The sequence below is a fragment of the Stegastes partitus genome, unplaced genomic scaffold (assembly GCF_000690725.1).
Source record: "Stegastes partitus isolate 25-593 unplaced genomic scaffold, Stegastes_partitus-1.0.2 Scaffold770, whole genome shotgun sequence".
Classification (NCBI taxonomy): Eukaryota; Metazoa; Chordata; class Actinopteri; family Pomacentridae; genus Stegastes; species Stegastes partitus.
In genome coordinates this window covers 21,788-35,120 of record NW_007578501.1, presented here as the reverse complement: position 1 = coordinate 35,120, position 13,333 = coordinate 21,788, and the positions used below count along the sequence as shown (strand labels likewise).

Genomic DNA, 13,333 nt, shown 5'->3' with positions numbered 1-13,333 from the left:
ATCCAAAAATGAAGTAAAGAAAATGTTTATGGATGTTTTTCGATGGTCCTTTGGCCCTCCGATTAGTTTCTGTGATAATCTACTGAGGATTTGGTGCTCGCCAGCAGTGCTCCGGTAACTTTGACTCAGTGGATTCGTTAATGTTGGATGTTGCCGGTGAGGTTTCCAACCATTACATCTGTTTCCAGACACACTGTCACTCCTTTATTCTATGCTTAGCCCCAGCAGAACACATCGATTGCAATACACTGGCAGAAACCCTGGTTACATTTTTTGGTCAATCCAGTTTTTCTTTGTAGGAAACTGGCCCATTGGCCACATTCTGTATATCCTGAGACTGTAAGATGGGGGTCTAGGCTTTTATATAATCACATCAGGTTGTGGCACACTTCTCTAAAGTAAAAAAGTGGTTGTGTCCAAATGGTAGAGCGCACTGAATCTGTGCAGAAAAACACACCAGACGGCATCACCAGGTCATTGACAATTCATTGCAACTAATTTGGTCATTGATTTTTGTCGACAACATTGATTATTCAGTGCATTTTCTATATTAAAGTGACAGATAAGATAATGCAAAACTTTAATAATCCCAAAGGAAATTCACATACTTAGAAAACTAAATTATATAACATCATAATTCAATTCAAAGGGCTTTAATAAATAGTAAAAAGAAAGAAAAAGCAATAAGATTTAAGCCCGAATCATGACTGAAACTACAAAGAAGTAAGCAAATATAAGACGAGAATAGAAAATTAAGACGTAACACTTGCATTGAATCTGAGCTAGTAAAGTGATGTCATCAGTGATAATGGAAGATTGCAAATGACATCAAAGTATTACACATGAAACTGAAATGTTGCACCTGATACCGAAACTGATCTTGCACAAGCTATTGAGAAAAACAGGATTGCAAATGACACTGACATTATTCAGATTTAAGCGTCTGGTGTTTCAACTGTCATTCCTGCAGAAGGCTGAGAAGTTGATGAAAGAAAAGACCACCTGTAGTGGTTTTTTGCTACACCTCAGTGGTCTCGGTCTACGGCTGAAGCCGCTCTGATGAGGGGGGATGAGAGGCATTGTCCATACCACTGAGTAGTTTCATCAGCCACCAGGTACTCAGGCTGCACTCTCAGGACGGCTTTCCTGATGAGCTTGTTGAGTCCGTCAGCATCGGCCGCCTTCGCACCGCAGCGGAGAAGATGATGCTGGTCGACGCCAAGTGATGAAACATCTGGTTTCTGCAGATGTACAGAGCCTCCGTGTTTGTCGTCCAGTCCAGCTTATCGTCTACGTGGAGGTACTTGTAATCCTTGACAAAGTGCACTTCTGCTTCTTTAAACCTTTTCATTAAAATAACTATTACCGATGGAGTCCTGTCTTGCTTTAACACCTGCTCCAACCACCACAGCTCCCTTCTCTAACATAACTTGAAACTGCAACTACTTTCACTAACCGCACACGACAGCAACCATGCATGTACAAAGCACGGGCATCGAGTTTACATCAACAAAGTGTGAATATTTTCTTCTGGAGTAAAAATCTTCACTCCTAAGATCCAGTTTCAACTCTGTATGTATGTGTATGTGTGTGTGTGTGTGTGTGTGTGTGTCTCCTCCCCCCAATCTCATTTTCTCTCCTTGTCGAGTTCATTTATTTCAAATGAGAGAATCCATTACTGCAGCATCATTCCACTGCAGAAAACACCGTCTTCCCAAGCAAGTGGTGAAATCATGCATGTTGAAAACATTTCATCTGGGAACAAAAGTAACAACAGAAATTCACGTAGGGATGACATGTTGAATTTCATCCAAGTGTTTGAAACACGGCGTCCTTTCACAGAGCTCGGCACACTGCTGGCATGGTAATCAGCGGCATTCAGTCGTAGATGGGATATGCAAACACAGATGGGGGAGGGAAAAAAGAAAAGCCACCAAGTATGTTATTTTAACTCCGTAATTATCTGCGCCTTTTTTTTTTGTGCCGTTTCTGCTGTAATCAGTGTCTCTTTCTCACAGCGGACATTTTGTCTCCTCAGACAGAGGTGTGACTAATGGCGCTAATGTCTGTGTTCCATGAAAAGTGTGCCAGGGTCCTGGTATTGTGCATCCCGGGCCCCTCTGGCATCGTCTCCTGGCATGAGGGGGCTTTTACCATGGGTATTGACTCAGTGGTAATCACCGGCAACTCATAGAGCCCCACCATGCAGCACACACGGGGTTCCTTTCGCCCCTGAAGCATGCACAGGAATACTTTTGCCTGGAGATGAGAAATGAGAAATTGAGTTGATGCCCAGGCGCCACACTGAAATTGCCAATAGCTTCATAGGATGGATCAAAGTCGAGGGAATATCACCCAACAGGAGTTTCTTGAAGACGTTTTGACTTGCTGGAAAAGCAAAACACTGCTAATGGTTCTATTCCTTCACAGTGAACCACAGGAGGCACCAATTAATAATGTTGCTGGCTACGCAAATATTAGGCTACAGACAGCAGGCTAAACTGACCCGAATCCGATTTTTATGCTCCTATACAACCTGTATCTGATCTTTTCATGACAGTCTGAACAACACAGATCAGATTTTTTCAACCCACTTGGATATGTGGTCCTAAGTTCGATAGGTATCTGATCTTCTGCATGCGACTTCTGTCTGAACCATAGACTGTATAAAAGATGGACGTAGCAACCGGTCCTGAAAAATGAAGCCAACCCAGAAGTGTCAAAAACCTGCATCCAAGAGCTGCTGGCTCCAAAAAGCCCTGGCTCCCATAGACTGGAATTGAAAAAGTAGTGATCACAGATCATGAAATACTGCATTCCTACAGCTCAGGATTTTTTTCTTATTAGTTTTCATGGTCAAATCCAGAGATCAGGTGGCCAATCTGAAAATAAATCAATACTGAATTGTTAAAAAATCGTCAGAATTTTGCGGGGCAAGAGGTGTGGCTGGCTTGATTGACAGTCGGCAGCGACGATACAGACAAAGCAAGCAGAAGGTGGTAAATGTGGGCGGGCAGAGAGGGCCCGCCTCTCAATCCGTCTGACCAATCGCTGCTCCTATGGCTCCGCCCCCCCTCCGATGATTTTTGCATCACTGGCTCCAAAAATCCAAGATGTCAACCAGGAAGTAGCAAAACCCTGGCTTAATTTTCTCAGTGCAGAAACAAACGGGTGACGTCACAGTAGCTACATCCATCTTTTATACAGTCTATGGTCTGAACGGCCAGGTCGCATTTATCCGACCTCCGTGATACACGACAAACGTCACTATTCTGCGTTCAAGTAGGCGGGAGTGGGAAGAAAAAAAACAACCATCTTCTCCTTAAAACGCTGTAAATGTGCTGGCTCTGGTTAGACAACAACTTTTTAAAAACTTTTAAATCGCAAGATACGCTCTACCATTACCATCCATGTTTACTTCCACAAACACTGAGCACGCTCGCAGGACACTTCTGGGTCATATGAATCAAATCAATCAATCAAGTTTATTGTCATTTTTGCTGTACATACACAGTAGTACAGGCAAGATGGATCTTTTAATTAGTAGGTTTTGCAGAATGCACGTCTGGGATAAGACACTAAACGTTCACTCTTGCTGTCTCCTGAAGGGGGCGCTGCATCCATGCACACCACCATCAAGTTCACACAGGAGATCACATACATTTAACTGGAAATGTGAACAAACTCATCCAACTTGAGCATTAAGTCCTGCAGTCTGAACGTAGCCTAAGAAAAGTCAAAACGTCTGCTGCTAAAGGAGTTACACGTGTGGTTTTGCTGCTATGAAAAGTCCAACCGCTCTGCATTGTCCAGCAGTGGTAGCGAAACCAGCGGCTGTGTGTAACGACTTCACTTATCCCTTATCTAGGCTTCTATTCCCCCACAAACCTGATGAAAGGTGGAGCACAGATAGAATCTCATTCCACTTTAATGCACTCTATACACCGGTCCTCCCCAGTGCACACGCATGCAGATAATACCGACACACTCAATCCCTTTGACTCTTTCAGTCCGCCTCACAAAGACACACACACACACACACACACACACAGAGATTCAATTAATGCCTTACAGGAAACCCCGCTCTCTCCCAAGGGCACGCACATTCATGGTCAAGTAGACACAAATAAATCCACACATTAACACACACACACACACATTTGAGTCAGCAGTTTCATTAAATACATTTCTAATGACCTTTTGTTTCTCATCAGAGATCTTGATTAAACTTTAAATTACTTTCCTATCTAATAGAAAAGCGTACGAGTAAACAGACGCGTTGATATGTTGCGGGAAACATGTTGTGGATTGGTAATTGGTTGGTGGCTTAGTTTGGTGGAAAAATTTAAGGTTTTATCGGATAATATCTTGATTTCTTAATCAGTTTAAATTGATCTCTATTTTTCTGTTCATGCCCTCTTTGTTGGGAAAGGACACTGGTTGAAAATTAAGTCTTCAAACAAAATTACATTGGACACACAAGTCTTTTTGAGTTGTGGCAACTTCTACTGAAATTACATTCAACCGACAAGCTGCACTGAGTTGGGGGAATTAGCTTTTCCTCTGCAATCAAAATCAGTTTTAATTACCAGTCTTAACCATCTCAAACTATCCGGGCATGTAAAGATAGGGGAGGGGACCTGAAATTCTAAACTCAAGGTGAAGAAAAATTAAGTCATCAAGCTCATTTCATTAAGATTCCTCAGTGTGAATTCAGCTTTGAATAAACCAACTCAGAAACGCGACTTTAAATTACACATATTATTATGTTGACGCAATTACCAACATTATTATGTCAACCAAACCCATTAAAATAGTGTTTGCGACTTAAATAGCTTATCTGAATCCAATTTGCAGCCATGCTTTTAATTAAGTGATGGGAATAGGGCCTCTTAATTACTTTTTAGAGTGCAGCACTTCTTAGTAAAGCACACACGCACGCCTTTCTATCAATTTGATTGCATCTAAACATCGTCTGAATCAGCGACTTGTGTCGCTTTGACATAAAAGTCACAACAATAGTTGCACCTAGCAGCATTTTTATCACTTTTAACACAATAGCAGTTGTGTGAAGCGATTTGGGAACGACTTTTTTCCACATTTGAGCGACAAAATTGGTTCAAAAACATCACATAAAGCACCAAAGACACGTTTTGCATTTCACAACTGACAAAACAGGATGCTGGAGTTTAGAATGTTGCTTCCAGCTGTTTGTAGGAGGCTTTTCTCAAAGTTTAGGATCCAAATGAGCAACTTCTGCAGAATTCTGTACATTTAAACGATCCCGAACATGGTGACAGGATTAGTCTAGCAGCACATGACACTGTGTACCTTTCTTTACACCAGACAGGTAACACCGTGTATAAGTTGTAGTTAAATCATTTGTGACGTAGCAGCCATCGGATTGGTTTTATTTTACTGTTGGTGAAGTGGTAGTTAGATTATCACTGCACATTGACATCATGTTCAGGCTTGTATCTCAGCGTAGTTGAAATAAAGGTTGATTGATTCCTGAGCACATTCATATTTTAGTCTTTCCTGCTTCCGAACGCGGGTCAAAAGATTTGAACTGTTGAGCTGCAAACAAATCCAATTTAGCCCGCCATCGCACATTACGTACAGCGCGACTTCCCGTTAATGAATCATCTCCAGGCAACACTCAACAAATGAAAGCAATAAATAATTTCAGAAGGACAATTAAGTCTCCCTTCATTAACCATTTGCTCATTAAGTCTGCCTTCGTTAGTAGAGGTTGGCTGATCGCGTCCTGCCCGGCCGCGGCTGCCGTGATGTTTCCCCGCCGCAGATGATTTGGAGTGAAGCAACGCGAGCGAGTCGACTCACACACAAAAAAAAACCGGAGACCCACTCATGTCCTAATGAGTTTTCCTGCTTGATGCTCGGTGTGCTCTGTGGCTTCATTATCATCACCCTCTTAATGCATAATGCCTCCATGAAAGAAATCAACACCACATCATTACACTCCAGAGGACGCCACGGTCTCCCCTCGTCTTTTTTGGGTCTTTTTTTTTTTTGCCTTTTTATCTTCCTCTTGCGTCTTTACTCCTCCGTCTATTTCCTTCTCCAATCTTTACTTCTCATTAAACCCCTTCCCTTTTTTTTGCTCTATCCTAATCCCTCTCTCTTCTTTCAAACTCTTTTCTCCCTCTCTGCTGTCTTTCCCCGTCATTATTTCATCGAGCATTGTGCGGGATCAGACTGTGGACCAAACTACGCCTGACCTTGAGAATCCATTAGGAATTGCGTCTGAATTGGTATCTGAATACAATTACAGCGCTTCCTGTTAACTGCGGTTTAATGCGGCTGTTGTCAGCCTTCTGAAGCTGAATGCCAAAATGATTTGTAATTGCGAAGGGGCGCCGATGTTGCCTGAAAAGGACATTTGTTCTGGTGTGGGCTTTTTTTGACGTACGAGCGGCTTGAGCAAACATTTGCATAGCGGAAAACATGCAAAACAATGGAACACGCGTGCATATATCGTGGCCTGATAGCAGGTGCCTCCTGGGATTGTCGCATAATGTATGGGTGCACAACTCTACCGAGTGAGCAGCACTCAGGAAAGCAATCATGGTGGCGGTAATAGACGAGCAAATGAGTGTATCAGTGATATCACACGGTGTGGCGGTAAATTCCCCGGACGGACGGGAGAGGAAGCTGCAGCTGAGTTATTGAAGCAATCGGAAGGTTTGTGTGCAATAATCCCCCCCCCCCTTCATACATACATATGGATGCACACATATGTACAACGTAGCATAAACCGTTGAGGGATAACATCCGCACTAGGCCGGATGCAGGAGAAGCAGCTTGGCAGACCGTGGGAAACACTTCAGCTCAGCCTTGGCTTCAGAACATCATCAAAACCACCACCAGAGACAATAAGTTGTCTCCTCAAAGGCAACAAGAGCACGCGTGTGTGTGTTTGCATGCGTTTGAAGGCTTCGGGCAGAATCAAGCGGAACTGCAGCCGATTGAATGAAGGGTGAGGATTCTCCGGTGTCAGAGTGTGTGTGTGTGTGCGCCTGCTAAATTCCCTCAGGCAAAGTAATTTTTTCTCTTCTGCTCTCACCGGGGGGACAGCCACCACTTATCAATTTATGAATTGAATTTCATTTTCGGCTCCTGACACACAGCGTGTGGGTGTCACTGACTGAAATGCGCCTTTCACTTCATTGTTAAGATTTCCTGGGAACGGAGCAGACAAAGCCACACACACAGGAAGTCCATTAGTGATAGCAGTCATGTACAAGGCGTCTGTCTTTTGCAACAAAAATGTTTTAAAAAACGCAATTTGTCACTGTATCTCGCAGATACGTTTGGTGTTTGTCAGTGTTTTTTTTGTTGTTTGTTTGCAAAAACTAGAAGTTAGCTGTAGCCAAGGTTAGCCTCAAGGAGGTCTGAGAGGTGACCAATCGTCTCAGGGGTTCGGCCGATCCATAATGCTGCTGTAATTACCATCCATGCACAAACGCAATCAATATCCCAGGATGAAGCAGTTAGTTCCTGCAGCATGAACAGCTATAGAGAAAAATAAAGACACAATATGAGAGAAGAGACAAAACATATTACGCTGGCCGGGTTTATCGACGGGGAGGAGGAGCGGCCGAGAGGAAACAAGCGCAGCTCGGTGATGGAGAGGATGTTCGGGCTCCTGTTTATGTGCCCTCCATGGTAAAGCTGCAATTTGCGAAAAAAAAAAAACCCACAGCAGAACCTATCTGGTCTTCATCATAGAAATCAATGGTACCTCATTAATTCAACTCCCCATAGATGCAGCAAATAATGCAACGCCGAAAATGCAACCAACTCTGACTGATTAGACGGTGTTCCAGCTGCTGGTTCGCACATCCGCTACATCCTGCAATGATGACTGTTTTAAAGATGGTTCAGAATAATTAGTAATAGTTCAGGATCTGACAACGCTGTTTAAAACCCGACATGCTTTAAATGAACCCGGAGCAAATCCTTAAACAAACTGATCTGGAAGAAAACAAAAGACAAATAGAAGACAGCTTGCTTAGAACTATTAACCAAGCTGTGTTTTGCTGTTCTGCCAGATCAGTTGGAAACATCCGCTCCATGGTTCAGTTCTGGCTGTGATGACACGGAGGAACTGTTATTCATATTTCGGGGTTAATCGCGCACATGTTGACTGATTGTTTTTCTTCATCTGATTTACAGCCCTGCAGGGGTAAAACTACATGATAATTGCCGTCAAACAATCGAAGATGAGTTGAAAGGTAAGTATGTTTTTCAAGGCTTTCCCATCCTGTAGACCCTCTGAATCCTAAAACCCACCATAAACATAAAAAAATAGAGAGAATCATCAGATTTTCAACTTTCCCACGGTCCTTGAACTACTCCTTTGTGACGTCCCATCCAGTCAGGAAACTTACAAAACCTTGATGTTTCATCCAAATCATTTTATTCTGCATGTCTCTTTCCACCAAAAAAAAACCATTTGTTCGAACCAGATTCTACATTTTTTCACTTTTCTGCACAACCAAGACACCATGAGTGACTTGGCTATGACCAACCATTGTGGAATTAAAATGTAGGGTCTTTTCAGTTGTGTACACACAGAGCAGATTGGAGACAAGTGTGGCAACTCATCAAAACTGTAAGTACTAAAATATCTAAATAAAGTCTATGTAAATTGTGGGCACTTGGGAAAATGTTGATTCCAGGTTATTCAATATTTTGTATAATGGATAATGAAAGAAATCCAACCAAATTTGTCACGTTTTTCAAGACTAATGACATTAGAACTTGCACAAACATTTCTTTCTACATCTAGCTGTGGATGTTCTGCTTCCATCGAGGTGCAGGACTTTAAATTGCAGTGAAAAATGAGCCCACAGTGAGTAAAAATGTGACACAAGCAACAAAAACATCCAGCAACTGCTTCCAGTTCAGAGGGTTAATCATCTCTCAACCTCTCGGAAACTGCAGATTTCGAAAATTCGGCTGTAGTTTATACGCAACTTAATGAATCATGTGATTTCCAGTTGTGTTGGGCTCTGCTGCAGCCTCACACTTCCTCAACAATTATTTCGCCGATTACTGTAACCAATAGAAACGATGACCAAAACTAAGACCCACGCCATAATAAACCATAACTATCTCGCTATAATTTCCTTTTAATGCGGTCAATTTTCAATTTAATGTGTTTAGATGACCCCCAATTTGTCTGTTCTGCTAAACTCCTTTAATTTTTTTTTTTTTTTTTTGCCTCTGCAGTGTGCTGCTGCTGCGAAGGCCGGCTTTCCCCCCGCGAGGATTACCAAAGTTTCATCTTATTATATCTCATGTCATCCCCTTCTCACCACTCCGTATCATCCCCACAGCGCAGAAACGGTTTAAAGATAATCTTCAAAAGAGGGCCCAGTAACAAAAGAGACACCAGCCAACTTTTGTTCGACTTGATGTCTCTCAGCTGTGATTGTCAGCGAGCGGCTCCCCCTGCTGCTAAGCACATAAAAAGAAAAAAGAAAAAAAAAGGGTGTGTTTCTTTTTTTTTTTTTTGAGAGGATTTTGAAATTTTCACACAATCTGTTGTTTGAATCTCTTTTGTCTGCTGCTAGATTAAAAGACACACAAACACACTCTGTCTTGGCTGCTTTCTGAGCCCCTTGTGTTGAGTGGGCGACTAGCTGTGACTGGTACTGTCAGATTAGCCCATTTAAAAAAGACATATGTTTATTGCAGGCATCTCTGTGTGTGTGCGTGCGTGTGTGTGTGTCCTCCATACTATTTTCAGACTGCGATGCATGCTGCATTATTCATGTTAAAGCATGCAGAGGAAGACGCAGCCTTGTGTCATATAACACCGCCGCCACAGGCCTGCGGTTGATATCATCTCCGAGCACGCACGTTCGCTAAATACTCCAGCCTCCCACACGTAAACAATCACACTTAACCGAACATACTGCTGAGACGCTCGAGATGCATAACGCTGACATACAATGCACACATATGTACAAACATGTGCGCGCAGACGACGCACTAAATCGTATTAGGCAAATGAGAACGACGCAGAAAGCTGTTCGAGTGCTGTGACAGATCCTGGCATAAATCACGTTTAGTTGTTGTTCTTGTTTAATATGCAAATCTTCCATTCAAAGCACGAGCTGGTTGTTAACAAGTGCGTTGTAAACAAACCAAACACACAAAAAAAAGCACACACTCTCCCCCAATCCTGTACGCTCACACACACACACACACGTATGGATTCCTCAACGAAGGTAATGTGTGGCCTGTGAAGGAGCGTGGGGATAGATGGGGATGTGAAATGCCACGGGCGTCATTACTGGGCTCATATTTCATAATCGTACAGCTATCCATCAGGCCTGTGCGGCTAATGATGACACAACACATGAGACACACACCTAAGAGCGACACACAACCCCGACGAACACGGGATTCCGCGCAAACACGAGCCGGCACGCTGTCACACCGCATGCACATGAGCACTCATAAGGATGCTCAATTAGGCCCACACATGTACTAGAAAACACAGCAACACAAAGCCGCGTCCTAACAGGCAACACACACACACACACACAAACAGAAGCGTACACTGCAGCGAATGAAGTGGCTGTTGACAGATTTCTGCAGTAATTGATAGCCGTGTTTGGCAGCCATTTTTATTTGGCTCAACCACAAGCCAGGGATGATCTAAGCTGCGCGGCACAAACACATGCGCGCGCACACAAAGCCCTTTCTTACAAGCATCACTTGACACATCTTGACACATCACACACACACACACACACACACATGCGAGATAAAATCATCCACTAGGCTTCGAAAGGCAAATTCACAGGCAGGAAAACTTCACTCAGTTTGCCTCCGATCGCCGCTGCTGGTGAAAAATCCACCATAAGCGAGTACGTTTTGAGCGAAAGTGTCGTCATTGAGCCGAGTCTTACCTTAAACAGGCGCAGGATGTTGGCCACCATGATGGACACGGAGCTGGCGGCGGCTCCGATCACCCCTACGATTTTATCCGGCTTGGTGAAGATCGGAGGGTCTCCGTTAGCGCAGCGGACGTCCGAGCCGTCCCGCTCTATCAAGGCCTGCACGAACGTCAGGGACTGCTCCAGAGCGTACGTGTCCCTGGAGCAGGTATCCAAGATCCGGGCCCCCAGCGTGATGTTGGGCAGCAGTTCCGGGTCCTTGTTAATCAGGTCGATGGCGAACATCATGGCCTCCAAGCGGTGGATGCCCTTTTCCTTTTTCAGCTCCCCGCATGGCGTGCCGCGATCCCCCCTCGAGTGTACCGGGAATAATCCGCCGAGGATGATGTCGCCGTCCAGCCGGATGGAGTGCGCGTACTCTGGGGCCGCCTGGGGGTCGGTGGGGATCCGCTGAGGGGAGGTGACGGGAAGGAGCCAAGTGTAGGAAGTGGCCACGAGGAGGAAGATGACGGAGGGAGACCGGGGGTAGGCAGCTGGGTTCCACTGTGGCTCCATGATCTTTCGCAAAACAAGACCCGAAAGGTGATCTTAGAGGAAGCTCTGGGAGGTATTCCAAAGCTGGGAGACTTAAAGTCGGACCTTCCTACTGGACAACGAAGGAGGGGTAAAGGACCCCAGGGGTGGAGCTAGCCGAGCCCCATGAGCGAATCATAATCCAAGAAGATATAGTCCAAAAAAAAAATAAGAAAAAGAGTGGTGCAGAAATGTGGCAGTGATGTCGTAGAAATCTAGTTCGGGAGTGCAGCATGTAATCCGCAAGTCACATCTTCAGGAGAGCCTGTTGAAGAGACACAGAGACAAGATGTCTAAGTATGATGGGAACATCAAGCTGCTGAAGGGCCAAACATGTGTAAAACGCTCACAAGGAAAGGAAAAGAGAAAAAAAAAGCACACCGATAACAAGCACACATGCTCATTCACCTCTCGTGGGCAAAGTCTTTCCAGCACAAGTGACAAAATTTGCACTTTCGCTTCTATAATTGAAAAGCCCAAAGTCTGGCGGTTTGTAATTGCCTCTACACTCACGCACACACTCATCTCTGGGCATAATCGATGAGTGGAACAGCTGTTAAAGTGACAGCAGAGAACCTTGTGGCGAGCTCCTCGGGGCTATTCGCACGAAGCTACAGAACCACCTGCTGCAGTTGGGGGGTGGGGGTGGGGGGGCAGTAAAGGGCAATGGAGAGATGATAAGGGAGAGCGGGGAGGAGGAGGAGGAGGAGGAGGGGGAGATGAAGGAGGAGATACAGAAAGAGAGACCATGTGACACAGTGTAAAAGACACGAGGTGCAAATGTGCTGCAGCATTCAAACACCTTCTGTTTGTGCTGCAGCTAAATGAACACGTTTGGTCCAGAGCAGCCTCCTCCACGCTCACAGCAGCAGCAGCTTGAGTTCGTGTTAAATGTTGCTTCTTTGTATTAACAATATTAAACATTTTATGCTTTGGGCTATGAGGAGGTTGCACATGAACCCATCTGGACCACAAAACCCGCTGGCAAGTTGAAAAGGAGTGTTATGTTGTAAAATGACACCATTCATCAGAAACTGTAAAAGCCAAAAAAATCATGGAACATTCAACTCTCTGACTGTCTTTGAACTCATCATACATGATTTTTTTGTTTCATCCGGAAACTGATTTAGAAGAAATTGGCATATTTCATCTAAATTAATTTATTCTACACGTCTTATTTACAGATTCGCACCAAAAAAATCGATCGTTTGCACTAAACATCCATCCATTATCTATACACCACTTAATCCTGAACATATTAGGTAAAAACCAAAATATTCTCCGCTTCTCGGCACAAATGAGAAGCCTTTAGTGACCTAGCTGTCGCCAACGGTTACAAATATTCAGACTCTTTGTGTGAACTAGGTTGAACTGCAGGCTTTGCTGAGCGCAGATGGAATAAAAGTATGGAAACAAAATTTTAAAATGTAGTTAAAAAAAATGTTTGTTTTTGGAACTTTTCTACAGTATCAGTAACATCTGTGGGCACTTGGAAAAATAATACACATTAGTTTTTTTGTTTTTTTAAATGGGGGCACCGGGATCTTTCTGCGTGGTGTTTGCATGTTCTCTCCGTGCAGTGTGGGTTCTCTCCGGGTTCTCCGGCTTCCTCCCACACAGTCCAAAAACATGTTGAGGTTAATTGGTGATTCTAAATTGTCCGTAGGTGTGAATGTGAGTGTGCTTGATTGTCCCTGTAGAGACAGACAATCAAGCACACTCAATCAAGTGTGGCCCTGTGATAGACTGGTGACCTGTCCAGGGTGTTGTAGCTTTCGCCCTGGGTCGGCTGGGATAGACTTCAGCCCCCCACGACTCTAGTG

General features: G+C 44.1%; 1 protein-coding gene across 1 annotated transcript in view; it reads right to left on the bottom strand.

The window, feature by feature from the left end:
• Positions 1-11,492, bottom strand: part of grm8a (glutamate receptor, metabotropic 8a) — a 300,249-nt gene extending 288,757 nt beyond the window's left edge. The window contains exon 1 of the mRNA XM_008291934.1: positions 10,950-11,492. Coding sequence (XP_008290156.1) covers positions 10,950-11,492 — 543 coding nt within the window. The remainder of the gene's footprint in view (positions 1-10,949) is intronic.
• Between the last annotated feature and the right edge of the window lie 1,841 nt (positions 11,493-13,333).